We start from the raw sequence: 22,382 nt of genomic DNA, 5'->3' as shown, positions 1-22,382 counted from the left end.
CTCAAATCTCCACAATCTTGTACTTATAAAAGAGTAGCATATTTGCACGTCATGTCAGTCAACTATGTGCCACAGTCGAGACCGGACGGTCGGCTGATGGTCATATACCTCCGTGATGTGAGTTGTGAGTTTGATTCTCGACGAGTGTTTGAAAGTCTGCATGACAAGGAGTTTAACTTTACGATGCTTCGTATCGGGCTTAGACATGTTAATTTTATGTGTATTCCAAGCGAGTAACTATTTAGTGACCAGAGCAGGTATAATGAGGACTTGTATTTATTCCTCTTACGAGTGCAACGTTTTCTCAAGTAATTGAATATAACTCAGTGTACAAATCCAAAGGTGATAGGAATTTTTCCAACAGTAAATTTGAAACTGTTCGTCTATTTCTTTTCCAAGTGATTGACATGTTTAACCGAGTAAAACATTGCGATCGAACTTAGAATTTCTCAAGTGAATAGCATTACAAGTAGGACTTATCAAGACGTGTGATTCCTTAAACCTGTGTTTTATGTACAAAAGACATTCCTCGCATTCTTAAGATAGAACTTGTAGAACAAACCGAGGACTGTTCTCGAACAGGCTCTGCTTGCATTACAACATTTCTGTTTATAATCAAGTAAAGTGAACGGGACTAAATTCACCACTTGTGTTCTACGCATGAAAGGCATTCTTCGCGTAGTTGTATCTGTAAATAGATCGAACCAAGGACTGTTCTCGAACAGACTCTGTTTGCATTACCATATTTCTGTTTATAATCAAGTGAAGTGAACCGTACTAAATTCACAAGATTAAAGCTTTATTTACAATTTATTACAGTGTTTAATTCCAATTAAAAACTGTGTAAACTTACAAGTAATCACGAGGGGAGTACTTTGTTTTACGTTATTCTTCAGTCAATTCTGAAGACTCTTGACAGTAAAAAGTGACATACTTTCTGTTCTTTCCTAAGTGGCCGATTGCATCACAAGTTCAATTCTATTTTGCATTACGAGTTCGATCCCATTAGACATTCGATTCGATCTGACATTTTGAACTATGAAATGCACTTGTGTGCATTTGTGTGTTCAACTTTAATAAAATTTACTCTAAAAGTTTTCAAGTGCGATCAGATTTCAGTCGTAACTAGTAATTTATTTTGAAGCCATTACTACTAACAACTTTGTCTGTGCAGAAGTCAAACAAGTATATTTCAGGAACAAGTGCATTGCCATGTTCTATTTCCACGACTACTAGAGCTGCTAGACCTTCTAGAATTTCGAGAACTTCAAGATCTTCTATAATTTCGAGAACTTCCAGACCTCCATCGTAAGGCAATGCAGGGGTGAACGAGCAATAGCAGAACCGCAGTGTACAGTATCAGCCCAGACCAAATACAAAACTAACAAAAGCTTCTCTACCGAGGTGATGTTGAACCCTTAATTCTGCGATGAAAAAATAATTCCAGATATTTATTTCAGCTAAAAATAACATTTCTGAGAGTAGCCATGTTTTATTTCAAGAGCCTCGCTCTCTCGTGGGAACGGCGCTAACCGTGACAAGTGAGCCGCCCTCTCGTGAAATGCCGGGATACTTCGGTTGACATCGAGTACTGATTAATTTATCCATTTCGCAAAACCCTTCATAACGAGAGACTTTTGCAACATGGTATATCCAGGATTAAAGTATCATTATTATAAAAAAAACATTACATGAAGATAGAATCCCCAGGGTGAATATAAATGCAGTTAAGCCTGGAGGAAAGTTGGCGCCACACTCGCGGATTTGCGACACTTGTCGAGGTCATTTTCTGAAGAAAGACCGCGAAACGACATGTCAGAAATAAATTCATTACTCCCGTTGCAAGCACGGGGAAATATAAAATTAACACCATGATGAATTATAAGTTTGTCTGAGTTTATGGAATAAATTTAAAGATAATTGGTCCAGTGGATGTGGAATTAGCAGATTGCACCATCGAGCTTCATGGTGAGAGTAGCGTCCTCTCAGAGGGTATAAAAGAAATCCCCTCCAACTACCTTTTGTCATTCTATCTGGAGGTCTGGATGGTGAAACACACGTCGCTCGTCTTCAAGAAAGTGCGGGGTTTAGTTCTAAAAATTACTTGTTATATGTTCGGGTCAATGGTTCAAGTAGAATATTAAATGGAAGGTGATAGAAATTTTCCTGAGCTTCCACCTACGAAAACTGTGAAGGCATAGATATCTGCTTAAAATACGTAGCTGAGTTTCTCTCTGCATTACAATTGTGTGTGTTTGATATTGTCAAAGGGAGTCTGGAGGCTAGCCAGTGAGGTCTGATTTTTGTTATCTATTTGAAACACCTGGCCAGCATTAGGTTGGACAAAAGCAGGGTCCTGGGAAAGCAGTGGCGGTCTCCAGTAGAGAAGGATGCTTGTCGCATGTTAAAAACGCGAATAGAGTGCGTCATTTGCGGTGTTAATCGATAACGAGTGTAAAATCTGTGTATTTTAATTTATATATTGAACCCATGACCTTTGTGCCCTAAGAATATTATGTATTAAATTGTCAATTGGAATAAGAAGTTCGATTCTTGATAGCACGGAGTTGATACGTGACGAGGGGGTGGCTACCTTCTGTCCCACGCTCTGGGGTACGTGACGTCATTGGCACGTGTCGACGGCGGAAGAACCTTAAGTCATTTTGAGGGCTATTTCAGAAGAGCGCGTGTATATGGCGTACCCAAGCCAGGTCGACAAAATATAGTGCCTATCAAATGAGGTCATTTATCCAGCTAATTTAATATGTATAAATTTTAAATGTCCATGAACACTACCGCCGGCAATGTAGCAAGTGTGTGGTTACCTTCAAAACTCATGTAATTACAGTTTAGTTAAGTCAGAAAGGTTACGAAAATTTTCTTGGCGGCAAAGTGAGATGCTCGGAGAGTGGGGGAATTGTCTATAAATAAGAAGTGACGCCATGATGAAACCCCTGCATTTTGTATCACGAGGCTGAAGACAGAGGGTTGAGCTGCTCTGTAAAATAGAACGACAAAAGTAGACTAAGTCCAACCAACAGATTTTAGCCGTTGTGGCTGGGGTCTTGACTCCATGTGGAGATGGCTTTCTTGAGTGAAAATAATTGTACCAAATAGGACGGTCGAGGGACCGAATAAATTTGTATGTGATAAAGAAAGTAATTATTGTGCTGAAATAATTACAGTTTATCGTGTGCGCTCAACAAGAACAAGTGAAGGTCATTTTCTTTTTTTATGCTTTATTTGCAGGAAACCGGAAGAATATAATGATCTGTACAGCCAGAAATGTAAAAACAGCTAAATAAGAATGCCAGGGTCACAGGTGAACCCTATGATGAACGCTGGCGTGACTTAAGGTATGTGACTTACCATCTTACCACCTATTATATCTTGTTTCATGATGTCTAAATTACATTTATTTGAAGGGGCTATATACGACGCAGTTGGTCGTCCCTATGTGGTTGTTGTAAGTGTTAGAATACGACGAAAAAGGGTCACTTGTTTTATTTTCCACTTGGATAAATTTTCGAAGTCTTGCGAGTGCCGTATGATGTTGTAAAAAGTTATTAAATAGCGTTTCGAAGTGATATCACTTCCAATGTTGATCGTCATTTCAGTGTGTTTACTGCCTATATTTTGTGATGTCAAATTAAGATGTTCATTTGACGTAAAATTTTTCTGTCTGAAATTTTGACGTAAATAATATAAGAAATCCATAGTTACCCATGTTCAATCGAGTGGAAGCGCGCTGTCGGGTGAGAGTATAGAGTGATGAATTTGGTCACGGAGTGAAACGTTTTTCTAGGCCCTTTTAAACTGTGTCTGACTGACAATAAAAAGATTTAGTAGAATCTTACAGTCATTTTCGTGAAAATCCAGTTATTAAAATACAATATCATTTTATGCGAAGTTATTCATTATTAAAGCACTGTGCGTTATTAGACGTCGTGGATTCTAGTAAGGATTTTATTCCAGTTCTTTTTTTCAGTGATAGTCGTGAGTTTGGGAAACAGAGGTTAGTTTTGTCGTGTGAATCGAGATGAGATTTATGAATCAGGTGTTGGAGACCTGTCAATGAAGCCGGGACTTGTGGAAGCCCGAGGAAGATTTTATAATGTTGGGAATGGAAAGCAGTATACAAGAATCCGCGCCGGTATTAATTTGCGACTTGTACTATTATTGTGGACATTTTGAAGTATAATCTATGTGCATTTTGTTGGTTAGAATATCGTATTTGTGTAATTATGTCGGCAGAGTTTAAAGGTTGCATTCTGAGAGGCCAGTCAGGTAGAACAAACAGATGTCTCATATCACTGCCAAGCGAGGGTTGGGGCGAAATGCCGTCAGCTGATAGGGGTTCGCCACCCGGATAACGGAACATGCAGAGTGTGTTACGCATTGAATTGAGTGCATTTCTCGGCAGAGGATAACGTTCAATGTTGGATTTAGTTGAAATTTTCATCCGGGAATAACGTGTGTGTTATTAGATACGGTAAATTTGTTTAATTGAGAACGTAATGTGCGTTTGAGACCACGAACTTAGAGTAAAATGAGGAAGATTAGCCAAATTCAGGGTTGTCCAAAATATACAGCGATGGTAGTGATGAATGTTTTGTCTGTGAGGAGTGCGCAAACTTAATGGAATGTTATGACGAGATATGACATCGTAACTGGCTTACATTATACGATGAATTACTTTGGTTTGTACGTAAATTATTAGGGTTATCCAAGTATTAATAATGGCTAGGGTTAGATTAGATTTAAAGTGTGAGGTCATGAAACAAGATATAAACTGGACATGAATGATCTAATAGTTCTTTTCCAGATACAGGAATCAACAGATAAACATCACATGATTCAAAAAATTTACGTTGCATTGTGTAGGAATTTGTGCAGAAACCATCCGTGCGTGGAAATAAAATTTGTTGTTCTTTAAGATTTCATTAAATCATTTACATTTTTAAAATTATTAAATTCAGTGAAAACCGTATATTGAAATAACTTTAAATCAAGCGAATAACTTGGAGATGCATTCTGGAAATCTTAGTTTGTTTTCTGGGGAATGTGTAAATATTAACGTAACTATCCAAAGGTAATGGATTTTACTGCCACAAAGTATTGTGAGAATTGCTATTGTTGTATTATTTGACTTTGTTTGATTGAATAGTAATGTGTTGGGAATAGTAAAGTGGAAACTTTGGTCATTAACGGATGTAACTTAATTGTGTTTAGCCTTCAGCTTAGAAAATTGGATGGACAATGGGGTCATCAACCTCAGTGACTTAGATTAGGGCCATATGCCACTGTCGCATCATTTTCCTTGCGGTCATCTTCCACAATGAATTTAAAGTAACTTAGAAGTTTAGATGTCGTTCCATGACATAGTCGCAGGTCACGTCGATTCAATAAAGGGTCCATGCCGTATTACCACTGTGTGGCACACACCGATTGGACTGCCTTAATTACACCCAGAGTCCAGAGTTCGTGTTATGAGGGCTGGACCATAAAGAATCACTATGATGGTACATGTAGTCTCACATGGAAGCCGAATTTAAGGATTTCCAGACTTTCCTTTCTTTAATTATTAATTGGGACAATGATTTCCAGTAAGAATGCCCATCAGGCAGTTACGTCAAAGGCTCACACCAGTGTTCTGACCCTCTATATAAAAAATAATTGTGATGTCCAGTGGACACGATTGAGTTAAATGATACCGTTGATAAATCAGAAATGCTTCATGAAATACTTGAATAAATAGTAACATTTTTTTAACAATACTTTCATTTGAGTAGATAGATTAGAATTACTGAACCCTACCTTTATCTCAGCAAGTGACAAAAAACCCGATACGACCCAAGAGACAGATCTCATGAACTTTGCTGATAGGTAAGAAAGGTAGGTATCCTTCAGTATGGACCAAAAGGGTTCAATATTTATAAAAAGATGATGTCTATTGTAGCCATGAACGTCTAAACACGAGAGCAGCTGGCTAAATATGGCTGCAATCTCCAGGATGACTATCATTACAGCTCTGTATATATATTTTGTATTAATGTTGTAGTTTAGAATTTGTTTGTCCCAATAAAATTTTCAGTGCGTGCGTCGAATTAATATTTAATAATGATCAGGCGAATGTGTTATATTTATGGTCGTCGTGTGAAACGCTTCCGGGCAGGAAAATTCTTGTCGAGAAATTGTGAAATGCGAAGCTTAAATAATGTGTTAACATTCTTTGAGATATTGTTAACCTGAGTAAAGTTATGAAGGTGATAACGATCATGTAGTCGTGGTGAATGCCTTAATTTTGAATATCGTATGGGTTCAATTTTTTGTCGAAATAATAATAATAATAATAATAATAATAATAATAATAATAATAATAATAATAATAATAATTACAGCAGGATAAAAATTTTCTATTTTAAACGTGTATTTAACAGATATGTTGAGTAAGATTTGCGTTTATCTCGAAATCCAGTGGAGTCTGATGAAGTTCTATTTATTCATGGGAAGGTCATTTTTGTGACATTGTGCACGTCGGTGTTATAGGAAATAACGGTGTGTTGTAAAAATAAATGAATAGATCCTTATAAAAATTTTCGTTACGGGAGTACTGAGGTGAAAATTTAGAAACAGGAAGAAATGGATTGTGCCGGAATGGTATGTTGAGAGAATAGTTGTGTAGACGTTGAATGCACAGGCAGCCTGTATTTCATGAGTAATACCGCCGTGATAGGCAATGGAGATGAATTTTTGAGGAGGCTATATTTGTCCATGGTAAAGAATTTTTGAGACAGGCTGTATATTAAATGTGATATTTCTGAGGCAGGCTGTAGTGAGATTCCGCTAACAATCCGGAACAGCTGACCGAGTGAAGGTTGGTTCGAAATGAGTGCTTTGTGACGCACATTATGATTTCAAGTCAAGATCTTGTGAAAAACAATGCATGTAGAAGATTGTAGCTCTTGGCAGTTAAGTCCAAATGACGATTTATGTAAAATCAGCATAGTGAATATTATGGTATGCGACCTCAAGGATAGAAAAGCATTCTGAATACACGGTTGGTGTTATTTGACTGTTATAACAAATTTCCACTCAGTAAATTTCATATATTACGGGACGATAAATTATCATTAATTCGGAAACATTGTGGGATGAGATATTGGATGTTATTAAAGCGATAGTTTGGCTGTGTAGATTCATTGAATTTCGCTTCACTGGATAATTTACGGATATGCATGTTTGGAATAGTGAGATGGTAGGCGATTTTGGGCCTCACCCTACAATTACAGTGTGGATTTTTGCGGTGGTGATGATTACTGTTGTGGCGATATTCACGGAATTTTAGACGTGTGCTGAAATTCGTTATTATTTTTCCAAACTTCATTGCGAATGTCGAGATCGTGTTTGAGTTGTGGATTGCTTGCCACGCGTCATTTATTTTCAATTTCACATTTTATTGACAAGACAGGGAGTTAGTAGCATTTCCCGACTTGCGTTCATTCTGTGGAAAGATTCGTTTCATTGTGTGCTATAGTTTCGACAAGGTTTCCAGCTAAATATCGAAGAGTGTGTTTGAAGTTACGATTTCGCCTGACATTCTAAAGAATGCATAGACGTCCCAGTTTCCGCTCGACGATAGATTTAGGACGTCACATGTTATCATAGGAGTATATTGATGATGAGATGTCCCAGTTTACACTCAACGACAGGTTTAGGAAGGTGTGTGTCTACATAGAGGTTAGTGTTAGGGTATGTAGACATTATGTAGGCTTGACGATAGGTTTAGGGTGTCGTCTGTATATACTCAAGTCTTAGATTAGATGTTTTTGCGAAGTGACTTGAACGATGGTAGTGTCTGCAGTAGTGTATGCAATGCGAAGAGTGTTAGCAACGTAACAATGAGGCCATGTTTCGGCACAGCCCTTACCAGCTGGAAGGTGTTTACATAAGATTATGGAACCACTAGTGGCATGAAAATGAGGGTTGTCCAATATTGGATACTGAGCTAACGGTGATTATTTACTGCTGTTTGCCATGCGCGTTTGAGTTCATTGAACTTCAGTATTTTATTTTAGTTACGGACATAATTGTTTTGTCGTTCAGACGTCCGATTGTTTTGTTAGTATGCGTGTTGACACTTAGCTTATTTATGTGAGACTGGAGTTACAAATGCGGTTTCGATTCGTCAGCTGCGAATATATTTTATTTTCAATTTTTCGTTCTTTCATTTTTATAATAGTTGACTGTGGTCGATCAATAATTTTGTAGTTAGTTTTTTGGGACAATCAATAAGTAGATGGATCTGTAATGGTAGTCGTTGTAAAGGAAATGATTCCTTAGATTTTTTAATTTTACCATTGAACTTGTAATTTTATAAAACTTAACGTAACCGTTTATAATCTGAAAGTTGGTTTCATAAGAATATTTTTCAAGTGATTTACCACTTTTTCTTTAACTTCAGTATTTGGCATTTCTTCTAAATGCATGCTGAATACGTGTTTCCTGCATTTCGCAGTTTTTTCATTCAGAACGACGTAACGTAAGATCCTCTCGGATCGAGTTGTTGTTGGTTCCTTCTAAACAGCTGTTTGGGTGATGCATGTTTCAGCGTCGAGATTATTCCATAAATTAAGGGTGTCACGAGATGACAATACATGATGGAATTTTATTTTTAATTATGAGTGCTTGTGTTAACTTGTAGTGAACACCATGCTTTCCAGTAGTATCTTGCTAGCTGTCTAAAGCAACTGATAGTCAATTTGGTTAGATTAAGGGTCCATTCGGCGGGTGTTCCCATATCCGACAGGGTATTTGACTGGTGGATAACCTTAATTAAAAATAACGTCTGGAATTCTACTTGTTGAAGGTCAGATTTTTCACGGATCGTGTGGATTAATTCTCAGTTATCGTTTGGATCAATATGTGCCCGATTTTCAGGTTTCTTTTCATTTTTCTAGTTTTCGCTGTCCAATAATCTGTGATATTTCTACTTTTCTCCGAAGAATGTTCTTCGATAAATGTAACTATTAAAACTCACCCAATGCAACCCGATTGTTTGAAACATTAAATAATTAATTTTTTGATGGACGATATTATGTAAATAAATTTATGCAATTAATTATTTCAATAAAAGTTAATAAGCACATATTTGCTCCTCATTTCAAGTAGTTAGGCTCTCTTCTGAACCCCATTGCTTGGTTAAGATCGTGACCGAAATATTCCCGCTACGACCCCAAGATTTAAGAGTTCGATATTGCTCTACTGCAGCAGCTATGGCCGACCAACGATGGAATGGTAAGTTAAAGGGTTCACTATGGCAATGCGTCGTGAAATTAGGTCCGCAAAATGATAATTTTCTAGGAAGCAAATACATACGAAAATATTTACAGCTATTTTATTTTCATTTCTTAATAATAGTAATAATAATAATAATAATAATAATAATAATAATAATAATAATAATAATGGCAAAAGATAGCCCATCGATGTCCTATTTTCAAATTCATTAATGGAAATTGTGTTGGCCCATGAAAGCCTTTTCACATAGAGAAATCTCGAAAAATGAAGTAAGTAAATATATTATTGTAGTACGGTAAATCAAAATACGGCATTGAGATCAGAAATTCCATGAAATGTAAACTTTTGGAATGTTGGAATATTGGACAATTCTTTCTCCAAAATTCATGCTCGCTTATGATTCTCTGCTGTATAAGTGTCATTTACGTCGCTAAAGTTACCTGATGTGTACTATTCTCACTATGGTCAATTTCGTTAGAATATTCGCTTTTTCCTCTCATGAATCATCATTACGGTCACTTTCAAGCCGTTTCGAAACATATTTCTCACACCTGTCTTATTTAGTTTCAAGTTGACGGACGTCGTTTAAATTTCTGCATTACCTCGTATCCTTAGAATTAGAGTCTGCCTCCTTGGCTGAATGGTCAGAGTATAGGTCCAATATTTCCAAAAGTTTACATTTCATGGGATTTCTGATTCCACTGCCGTATTTTGATTCACTACAATAATATATTTAGTTGATTTACGGTTGGTTGGAGAATTTTAGCTGCATACAGTTAATTCCTCTGAATCGAGAATTGGGTGTTTATGATCGTTTCAATAAATATCTACATACAACACTACCATCCACGACAGGAACAAGCGAAAGTGAATACTCCCCTCCAAAAACGGTTGGCGATAAGAAGGGCATCTGGCTTTAATCTACACTAGTACTGACCCCAAATGACTGGGGAAAGATCAGGGAAGAAGAAGAAGGAGAAGTATCCGTAAATTTTCTGATCTGTAATGCAACTCCGGCAGGACAAAATTCCGGCTCTTTGCAGTCTCCGAAATCTGTAAAAGTAGTTAGTGGGACGTAAACAATTCTGTATTATTATTATTATTATTATTATTATTATTATTATTATTATTATTATTATTATTATTATTATTATTATTATTATTATTATTATTATTATTATTATATTTTCTGAGGATGATTCAACAAATTTGTTCCATTGGTTTCCGGCACAATAATGAACTCTTACAGGTCAAAATTCCGACACTCCAACATTTGTACCCATGTAGGTGGGGCCGTATAATTATGACCACGGTATCCCCTGCTTGTCGTAAGATGCGACTAGAAGGGGCCCCAGGTGCTCTTAACTTGGGAACGTACGTTGATGACTATGGGGCTGTTAGCCGAGTCCTGATATTGCTTCCACTTATTTGGGTCAGGATCCTCACACTCATATATCCTATCCGACCTTCCTTGGTCAACTCTTGTTCTTTTCTAACTCCGACGGTACTATGTTCCCGAGGCCTAAGAAGTATTTCATGTGCATGCCCTTCGTGGCCCTGGTCTTTTTTTTGTTCGATACCTTCATTTTTCGAACTGTCGAACCCGTTCCCTCTGATAAGTGTTAATAGAGAATGGTTGCCCAGTTGTAAACCAAACCAATCCATACCCCATGGCACTACAGCCATTGAAGGGCCTTAGCTTACCAAGCGACCGCTGCTCAGCCCGAAGGCTTGCAGATTACGAGGTGTCGTGTGGTCAGCTCGACGAATCCTCTTGGCCGTTATTCTTGTCTTTCTAGACCGGTGCCCAGTTTTACTTCATCATAAAACAATAATCACCACCACCTCCACCACCCCGACATTTCTTTAGAAGGTACCCAACATAAACAGTTAATGTTGTTAACAATATTATCAACAACCTCCAGTACCGCTATTAATGCGGATTTAAACATGATATCAAAATCGTTCCCCTTGAAAACATCGCAGGTATTTCATTAAAAAGTAGTATCTTCTGTCATCTCGAGGTACTGGGCGAGTTGGCCGTGCGGTTAGGGCCGCGCAGCTGTGAGCTTTCATCTGGGAGATAGTGGGTTCAAACCCACTGTCGGCAGCCCTGAAGATAGTTTTCTGTGGTTTCCCATTTTCACACCAGGCAAATGCTGGGGCTCTACCTTAATTGAGGCCACGGCCGCTTCCTTCCCACTCCTAGGCCTTTTATATCCCATTGTCGCCATAAGACCTATCTGTGTCGGTGCGACGTGAAGTAAATTGAAAAAAAGAAGAAAAAGTCATTTCGAGGTATGAATGTACAGCCCACTAAAGCGTGATGAACTTGGGTAAAAGCTTTCACTATCCGTGACTTAAGCACGAAATTGGTTAGCTCGGTATCTGGCCGTCTTTGCGACGAGGAATTAACTTGGTACGGTAAATGAAATGGCGTATGCCTTTCTTAATCCTTTCTAACGTAGTCTGAGTGAACCGCAGAGTCATGTGTGCATCTTAAAAAGTTTAAAAATACAGCCTAACGAGGAATCGCAACCATGTCTTTAAAGGTGAATCCAGCATGGCTTTACCTTACCACCTCGGATTTTGGTACTATTACATAAAAATTATGACAATGTAAAATATCACTTATGGTTACAACTTACAACTTATCTTTTACATGTAGAAATTCCTTGAGTAAGCTTGCATACCAGACAACCGTTGCGAGCAGTATTCGAAACGCGATAGCAAGAATGCACCCTTGTTATGTAAGAAAAGAAACTTCCTCCTTTGTGTTAAATCTTTTGCCTATTCTTCTTTATCTTATCCTCTTCCCGCTCTGAACAGTTGGGATAATGTACGTAAGTTATATGAAATGTGCTGACTTTTAAGGTCTCAGGAGATAGCTGTGTCTGAACCATACTGTAGCAATGTCAGCTCACCCCACTCCACCTGTTGAAGCACGCTCGGGATTCAACTAGATTAGCGCGGTTTATCAGTGGCAGAAATTCTGTAATTAAGATAGCGGTGGGAGTAGGGATGCTGTGACGAGGATAACAAGATTACCCCGCTCTTCTCACAAGTGGATGTAATCTATCACATCACCTAATTGAGTAAATAAACTATAGTTGCAGGAAACGAAGGACTAATCAGTCGAGTGAAGCAGGAAGAAAGATGTAAGTACAGTTGTTGGGGCTGTACTTAAAGCGTCAACAACGTCATAATCCCCAACCGTGACACCTCTGAAACCCCATCGAAATACCTATATAAATGTGCTCCCTTTTATTAACATTTGAAGGATCTGCAGCTTATCCAGGGAGGACAGTAAAAACGTCAAAGGGACGTTCTAAAGCCTAATATGGAATAGTGTCAAATTGACATTGGCAATTCGGAGGACGCAGTGGCTGATGTTCGAGGGCCCACAATAGTTCGAGCTCCAGTGACGAAGGCACGAATCCGATGAAAGGGATCGCACTAAGGAATGAGAAAAACAGAAAATAATTGAGCATTAGGTTTCACAACACCAAGCAGCTTCGGCAGATTTGATGTGTTAGCATTGTGACGGACAATGCGGTTTTAGAAATGGCACTTCAACCAACTTGGAACCCATAATTGGCAACATTAATGGACTTGGAAGACGTTCGCTCTACTCACTAATAAATGAACCCATAAGATTATATGTCGTCCATACTGGCTCCGGTATAGTTTTGGGGAAAATTACGATTTATACTCTTTCTGGATTCTACGTTGAAATTATTAAAAGAAACCCAAATCAGAGTAGTTATTGCCTGAGCCAAAATTCAAACCTAAATAATTCCACCTGCCATAATAAAGAATCTAGTCTAGTTTCTTCATATAAGTTTTGTGGTGAGATGTGCAGGGTAGCTGGAATGTCACCGTACCTTTTAATATTGATAATATTCTACAAAAATGCTCACAAATTATTTGTTCAGGGCCTTTGTGTCTTTACAGACTTGCTATTTACACAAGTCCATACGCCACCATGTTCTGTGTGCAGGTTCGAAATCAGTCCCAATGTGTGTTGATTAGGTCCAATTCTTTATTTGCAGCATAATAGTGTGAATAGGCCTATACTCGTACGTAGGTCTTGATGCTTCCCCACACTGAATTGAAAGGCGTCGAGAGGTCACGATTTCGTCGTGCCCGTTTCTATTAAGCTGGCGATGCTAGAGTACCGCGACCAAAGGAACTGTTCATTAAGGAAGTCATGAAGAGGAACAGCGTAATGAGTAAGAATCCAGTCCAGTGGCAGCTCGTACCTTGAAAAGTAGATGAAGGTATGACATAAAGTCAACGAATTTGTCATTAATAAGGAAAACAAAATAAATTTCAGTAGATGAGTTATTTTAGCCGTTGCTATTTTCACTATTATTATAATGTTAATGATTATAACGACGACAGACAGCAACACTCAGTCAGCACTATCATGAACATCAGTTGTCGTGTCCAAGTCGTTAGCTGTCGTTATTATGTCATTTGATGTCACAAAACTGAGTGAAGACCGTTCCAAGCTAATACGCCTTCGAACAATATTCACTAACTTTCTCAGAATCCAACTCAAGACAACTCTCTAACTGTAAGCGAAAGCTAAAACGCTCTCCTAGATTACAGCCTAGATCGAAAATGCAAGTGAACACTCGAACGATTAAACAGTCTTTCTTTATTTTTATTTTTTTGCTAGTTGTTTTACGTCGCACCGACACAGGTAGGTCTTGTGGCGACGATGATTAAACAGTCTAATCACCGAGCTCGATAGATGTAGTCGCTTTAATGTGGCCAGTATCCAGTATTCGGAAGATAATGGGTTTGAACCCAACTGTCGGCTGCCCTGAAGATGGTTTCCAGTTGTTTCACATTTTAACACCAGGCAAATGCAGGGACTGTACTTTAAATAAGTACACGGCGGCTTCTCGCCCTTTCCTGATCCCTTCGTCGCCATAAGAACATTCTGTGTCGGTGTGACGTAAAGCAACTTGCAAAAAAAAAAAAAAAAAAAAATGTATAATCGTCCCGCGGAAAACGCATGCAAGTATCTTTCATTTCATACTGTGACGTAATTGTCATTACTCAAGTCAGTACGGAAAATGACACTTTACCGTACTGTAATTACAGTCCACACGAATCGTGCCTGATGGGTTGAACTCCGTTTCAGAGTAACTTAAACACGGAGAGTCAGAGAAATCATGAATCAAGGAACATCAAACATAACCTTGTTGTTCCCCGCCTGATTGCAGCGCTACGGTTTCGTACTCATATACACAAAAAAAATTGCGTCTTTGCATTCCCAGCTCAAGTAATTTGCCGCCTTTACAATGCTGACTAATGTATGGGATAATCAATTCCCATATCGCATATTTCACTGCTGGTTTATCATAAAGTTCGTATTACCTTCATTAAATCCAGGAACGGAGGACCACGTTGTAGCTTAGTGAACGTTTCGCTGCTTCAAATAACATTAATTCCTATGTTTTATTACAACATAGCCCCATGTAGACACCTCTTATATCTTTCATAGCAAGACGTGAACAACGAAAGAACGAAATATCAATGCATGTACTAGGCATGGGCGTTTTGCATCGTGACGAAACAAAATTATTTATAATTTAATTCATTCAAGGAACTTCTTGGGCCTAATGCCCCACCGTCTGATTCTCCGCCCATATCATACTTCAATTTCCTTTTCACTTACTCTCTGCTAAACCTTATAGTACCGAGCTCGATAGCTGCAGTCGTTTAAGTGCGGCCAGTATCCAGTAATCGGGAGATCGTGGGTTCGAGCCCCACTGTCGGCAGCCCTGAAGATGGTTTTCCGTGGTTTCCCATTTTCACACCAGGCAAATGCTGGGGCTGTACCTTAATTAAGGCCACGGCCGCTTCCTTCCCATTCCTAGGCCATTCATATCCCATCGTCGTCGCCATAAGACATATCTGTGTCGGTGCGACGTAAAAAATATAGCAAAAAAAAAATATATATACCTTATAGTCACATATAGTCTTGTATCATTACCTAAATGCCGGTCTCCGCGGGCCAAGTGTAGTGTGCCTGCCTCTCACCCGGAGGTCATGGGTTCGATTCCCGGCCAGGTCAAGAATTCTCGCCTTGAATTTACCTCAGATAAAAATAACGAAAAATGAACGATGCTCACAGAAGTGAGTAAATCATGATGTGATGCATGAGTAAAATGGAGTTACTGACATCAGTTTTTGAAACGGTAAGAACTGTGTATACATCTGATGCAACGATAGCGGCTTATGTAAAGCTTCACTTTAGAAAAGAAAGAACTATTGTTCTGTGTTGTTACTTACAATGCACAATGAGCATGATTCTCTTGCTGATAGAGGGCGGGACACCGTTGGACGCAATGCACAAGTAAGCACCCATATGGAGTCTGTTGACCCGAGTTATGTTGAACACAGGACCTTCAACGCTGGACACTGAAACAAGAAAAAATATTTTGTAATTCAGTGCAATATTTCCAAGCAAATTTATTAATTTACTAAGAAACGTAATCAGAGCCAAAAGAAAGTCATTAAATGTTTAGCATTGCCCTCCGTTACAAGCGTTAATATGTAACCTTGAAGACCCGCGTAACCTGCAAGTTACGTATATATTTAAAACTAGCAAGATACCCGTGCTTCGCTACGGTATTATACTGAAATTTATAATTGAATGCTTATTGTTTTAGATATATATTCCGCCGACATTCGCGATCTGACTCGTTTTCTGCGAGAATCCACCAAAATTCCCGATCTGACTCGTTTTTTCTTATTTTACGGCACGTTTCCTCCCATTTTTCAATCTTCCTTTCCAGCAATCGAGTTCGGACTTCCCGGGCTAGGCTCAGGTATTCCTCCCGGTCAGTTAGGTACGTAAATCTTTGCCATCTTTCCCTATAATCATTTTTAATATGGATAAAATCCTTCAGGAAATCCGGCATGCTGTTATATTGGGTGCCTTGGCCGCACTGGACCGGCGGCCGGACTGCATTCTTAGTCATTACCCGTCCAGTAGCCGTTTCCAGCGCGGTCCGCACATTTGATGACGGTCCGGAACATTATTATTATTATTATTATTATTATTATTATTATTATTATTATTATTATTATTATTATTATTATTACTATTATTTGTTGCTGGAATGGCTGATGACAGGGAAAACCGAAGTATCCGGAGAAAAACCTGTCCCGCCTCCGTTTTGTCCAGCACGAATATCACATGGAGTGACCGGGATTTGAACCACGGAACCCAGCTGTGAGAGGCCGGCGTGCTGCTGCCTGAGCAACGGAGGATCTTTATAAGTACATTAATAACAGTAAAATCAATTGGTCTCACCTCCTTCTACACCCTACCACCGTTAAGTTTATTTACCCCCCCCAAAAAAAAAATTAAAAGAAGGCTTGTTTCTATATGTTTAAGGGAGATTACAAACACCAATGTTCACGTCTATTACCTTCAGTTTTGAGATATAAGTATCCCCATAAAAATAACTTACATTCTTCACTTCATTTCACACTATTCCCCTCTCCCCCGACCCCCTAAGTGAATTTCCCCGCAAAAAATACTTGTTTCTTTAATAGTAAAGGATCTTCTAAATACCAATTATCACGACTCTAACTTCTTCAGTTTTTGATTTATGTGTCCTCATGAAAGGAATTCAACTCCTTTACACTCCCGCCCTCCAAGATGGTTTCCCCCCAAAACGCGTTTTTCTTTGTTTTTAAAGGAGATCCAAATAAGAATTTTCACGTCTGTAACAACTTTAGTTTTTATTAGATGTCTGTATTCTCATACAAGTAAGTCAATTAATTTTTCAATCCTTTCATCCCCCCCCCCCAACCCTTCATTGGATTTTCCGAGAATACGTGTTTCTTTACTTTTAAAGCAGATTGCAAATATCAAATTTCACGTCTGTAACATCTTCATTTTTGAGATATCAGTAGCCTAATTAAAAGAATTCAACACCATTTTCAGTCACTTTAACCCCCCTCCTCCCAAGTGGTATTTCCGAAAACTAAAAATACACGTTTCTTTATGTTTAATAAAGATAAAAAATACCATTTTTCACTTCTGTAACATGTTAAGTTTTTTTAGATATACTGTAAAAATTCTCATTTTAAAATTTCACCCCTTTTGAGTTCCCCTTAAGTGGAGTTTCCAAAAACAAATCACCTCTGTTTCTTTACATTTACAGGAGACTTCAAACACCCACTTTTTACGTCTGTAACATTTTACGTTTCCAAGATAATCTGTAGATATAGTCTTTCAAAAAATTCACCCCAATTTGTCACTCCTGTTTAACCGCCATTAATTGGATTTTCCAAAAACTAAAATACGCGTTTCTTTATTTTTAAAGGAGATCCCATATACAAATTTTCAGTTCTGTAATATCCTTCGTTTCTGAGATATATGTATCCTCATTAAAGGCATTCAACCCGTTTTTCACCCTTTTACACCCCTCCTATTAGGATTTACAGGAAACCAAAAAATACGTGTTCCTTTATTTTTAGAGGGGATTCTAACTACCAATTTTTACTTCTGTAAATTTTAAAGTTTTAAGTTGTAGACACACTCATTTTAAAAAATTCACCCCCCTTTTCACCCTCCATTATTTGGATTTTCAAAAAACGAAAAATACATGTTTCTTTACTTTTAAAGTAGATCCAAAATACAAATGTTCAGGTCTGTAATATCTTCAGGTTGTGAAATATAAGTAGCCCCAATAAAGGCATTCAACCCATTATTCGCCATTTTCCATCCTTCCTATTGGGATTTTACGAAAACAAAATAATATGTGTTTCTTTATTATTAAAGGAGATTCTAAATACCAATTTTTTCATCTATAAACTTTAAAAGTTTTGAGATATAGATACACTCATTTTAAAAAATCACCCCCTTTTCACCCCCCCCCCCAATTAATTGGATTTTCCACAAACAAAAATATACGTGTTTCTTTATTTTGAAAGATCCCAAACACCAATTTTCAGGTCTGTAATATCTTCAGGTTCTGAAATATAAGTACTGTAGACTCATGAAAGGCATTCGACCCATTTTTCAACCTTTTCCACCCTTCCTATTAGGATTTTCCGAAAACAAAATATACGTGTTTCTTTATTTTTAAAGGAGATTCTAAATACCAATTTTCACATCTATAACCTTTAAAAGTTTTGAGATATAGATACACTCATTTTAAAATATTACCCCCCTTTTCACCCCCCTTAATTGGATTTTCCACAAACAAAAAAATTCGTGTTTCTTTATTTTTAAAGGAGATCCCAAACACCAATTTTCAGGTCTGTAATATCTTCAGTTTCTGAGATATAAGTAGCCTCATTAAAGGCATTCAACCCCTTTTTCACCCCTTTTCACTCCTCCTATTGCGATAATCCGAAAACAAAAAAATACGTGTTTCTTTATTTTTAATGAAGATTCTAAATACCAATTTTTACATCTGCAAACTTTAAAAGTTTGGAGATATAGATTCGCTCATTTTAAAAATTCACCCCCTTTTCACCATCCCATTAATTGGATTTTCCAAAAACAAAAAAATACGTGTTTCTTTATTTTTAAAGGAGATCAAAAGTACCAATTTTCAGGTCTGTAATATCTTCAGTTTCTGAGATATAAGTACCGTTATCCTGATTAAAGGCATTCAACCCATTTTTCCAAATTTTCACCCTTTTTCACCCCTGCTGTTGGGATTTTCTGAAAACAAAAAAATACGTGTTTCCTTATTTTTAAAGAAGATTCTAAATACCAATTTTTACATCTGTAAACTTTTAAAGTTTTGAGATATAGAAACACAAATTTTAAAATTTCACCCCCCTTTTCACCCCCTTAGCGACGGAATATCCAAAAATCCTCTCTTAGCGAGCACCTACATCTTAATATGAATATATCCCCAAAATTTCATTTCTTTATGTCCAGTAGTTTTGGCTCGGCGATGATGAATCAGTCAGTCAGTCAGTCAGGACAAGTTATTTTATATATATAGATATTTCCGTCCGAGTCTTAATGAGTATTTGAAAGCGATTCGATCTGTTGCAGAAAGATAGTAATCAGAGTCCTGCAGTGAGGCCCACCACACAGCACTCGCAAACACACGGACTCCGGCAGCCCAGCCTGGCCCGGCCCGTGCAGTGTCGTCCTCCTATGACGCGGCCGCTTACTGGCCCACAACACTGGTCCCACTCAGCCCACAGTAGTCCACCGCACTGGGCGGGCTGTGTAGTCAGTATACCTTGACTACTTCCTCGCAATAACGCGAGCTCCATTTATAACGAAATGTTCAGTTCATATATATATATATATATAAATATATATATATATATATATATATATATATATATATATTTTTTTTTTTTTTGCTAGTTGCTTTACGTCGCGCCGACACAGATAGGTCTTATGGCGACGATGGGACAGGGAAGGGCTGGGAGTGGGAAGGAAGCGGCCGTGGCCTTAATTGAGATATAGCCCCAGCATTTGCCTGGTGTGAAAATGGGAAACCACGGAAAACCATTTTCAGGGCTGCCGACAGTGGGGTTCGAACCTACTATCTCCCGATTACTGGAGACTGGCCGCACTTAAGCGACTGCAGCTATCGAGCTCGGTAGTTCATATTTCTACTCGGATCGCTCGCTATACGAATTCCCGTACGCTAATGACAAATTTTAATGTTCGTTAATCGCTTTGAAATAAGACTTTAAAGGCCGCTCTTGCGCTGAATTAATAATAATAATAATAATAATAATAATAATAATAATAATAATAATAATAATAATAATAATAAACACTTCTTTGAAACTCTAATATTCGCCTGCAATAGGCATCAACTTAATTGAAAATTAATCAAAATAACACGAAGCACATTCAAGGTTGTGATGCTGATTACAGTTTTAAGAGGACATACAACTGGGCTATATCATCTCTATTACCGCTAATCAGAGAGAAAAAATGGAAGGGACCCGACACTTCGAGAAATTAAGATACCAGCCAAAGAATAGCAAGGGCCACGAATTGCATAAAAATGAAAGACTCTCTAGGCCTCGGGTGCCCTAATACCACCGGGGTCGGAAAAGATCAAGAGTTGACCAAGGGAGTTCGGATAGGATAGATGAAAGTGAGGAACCTGGCACAAGTAAGTGGAAGCAATGCCAGGCCTCAGCTACGGGCCCCATGGGAGCCAAATAACACTCCCAATTTAAAAGTCACTAGGGACCCATTTAGTCGCCTCTTACGACAAGCGGGGGATACCGTGGGTGTTATTATACCGCCCCCACCCACAAGGGTTGCATATTCAAGAGGCCTTTCTCACGTTGAACTCAAAATGAATAAAAATACAAACCAAAATGATATGAAAAAACCTGACTACCGCTTTTACTTTGTTGATGTGGGTAGTTTATTGTTCATTGATTAATGGTAGTGGAGTTACTGTATAAAAAGAAGAGCATCAACATTGTCTGGGTGTAGAAGAGACCACCATGTGTTGAGAATGAAGCCCACTAAACTGAAATTTCTCTCTGAAGGCGAACTTGACGCTTCCACACATAGCACTTTCTTGGTGATCTGGCGAAATCTTGGATCTTGTCCATTTATCCTCCAATAGGATGCTATATATTCTTCCATTGCACAGTGTCGGTTTAAATATATTTCCAGGTTATCTGTTGGAATAGGACCATCTTCTACATAAGCCCACGAAATAAATTTCATTCATTACTTTGGCAGATTATGGCATAGTCGTTGAGTTTGATGACCCTGAAAGATTAGAATGTTCGTCATTCATACACTCCTTGTTCAGATAGTTCAGTACACAAAATGAACTTCTTTCCCATCACAGTCAACTACAGGCTTGAATACCAACCAAGAACGATTTTTTATAATCGTACCCGGTTCAGAAGTCTTGTATTGTCCGGTTTGTATTTTTTCCTTTACGTCACGTTTCTTTTGAAGCCACAGTCCGCATTCATTTCCGGAAACAGAATAGACGGTGAAGCCAAATCGTCTTCACTCGACCGTAATGCAACGCACTCCGCAGACACGCAGTACACTGCACACATTGAAGCAGTCAGCCCATAGGACTACCACAGCGCTGTCCTTGGATCACCGCGTACGAATGACATAGCACTACCCAGACCGGCCCGTGCAATCACGTCACGGGCTCCTTATGTTCGAAACTTCTAAAGCCCATTGCCGTCTATTGCCGAAGCAGCTTATGAGCTGGGCCGCTGTGCAGGACTCTGATAGTAATTATTAGAACGTCCTTTAGAAGATTTGATTTAGAAGGCAGTTAAACATGACTACTCCAGTAAGTGCGTGCTTACTGGTACAGCACTTGGTAGGAACTTCAAATATCCATTTTCAGGAGCGCGCAACTGTGAGCTCGCATCCGGGAGATAGTGGGTTCGAGTCCCACTGTCGGCAGCCCTGAAAATTGTTTTCCGTGATTTCCCATTTTCACACCAGGTAAATACTGGGGATGTACCTTAATTAAGCCCACGGCCTCTTCCTTCCCATTCCTAGGCCTTTCCTGTCCCATCGTCACCTTAAGACCTATCTGTGTCGGTGCGACGTTAAGCAAAATAGCAAAAATATCAACCAGTATATCCTGGAAGTCATCACAACTCACTGTCTAACAAGATAGCCTAACTCGGCATGGCATTTACCTTACTAGAAATGCAGAATAACGAAGACATTGATCGAAATCTGTTACGAAAATATCTGTTGGGAATTTACTGTCAACTGTTTAAAAATAATGAGTGATGAGGTACCAAGGAGTCCAAAAATAGGAGGGTACGAGTTTACCTTACCCGTAGATAGTAAACATTTGGGGCCGATTACCTAGATATTAGGCCCCTTTAAACAACAAGCATCAATAGTAAAAATTTAACAGACGTATTTTAAGTTATACTGCCACCTTTTAACCACTTCTGCTGATGTTCTTCTTTTGAATTGTTTTTCGCCTTGTTTTATCTTTTTCTCCTTCATACGATGACTACACTGTATCTGGTTTTTGTATTTCTACGAAGAAACAGGGGACATCTCTTTTATATAATACAATAACTACCATCAATTCTCGATATAA

The 22,382-nt window shown here is 38.4% G+C and overlaps 1 protein-coding gene across 1 annotated transcript in view; it reads right to left on the bottom strand.

Moving 5' to 3' along the window:
• LOC136858792 (lachesin) overlaps positions 1-22,382 on the bottom strand; it is a 1,234,732-nt gene that overhangs the window by 324,122 nt on the left and 888,228 nt on the right. Inside the window, exon 6 of the mRNA XM_068225747.1 lies at positions 15,610-15,738. Within this exon, the coding sequence (XP_068081848.1) occupies positions 15,610-15,738 (129 nt within the window). The remainder of the gene's footprint in view (positions 1-15,609; positions 15,739-22,382) is intronic.

The sequence above is a fragment of the Anabrus simplex genome, chromosome 1, assembly GCF_040414725.1.
Source record: "Anabrus simplex isolate iqAnaSimp1 chromosome 1, ASM4041472v1, whole genome shotgun sequence".
Taxonomy (NCBI): Eukaryota; Metazoa; Arthropoda; class Insecta; order Orthoptera; family Tettigoniidae; genus Anabrus; species Anabrus simplex.
This window is presented reverse-complemented; position numbering and strand designations above follow the sequence as displayed.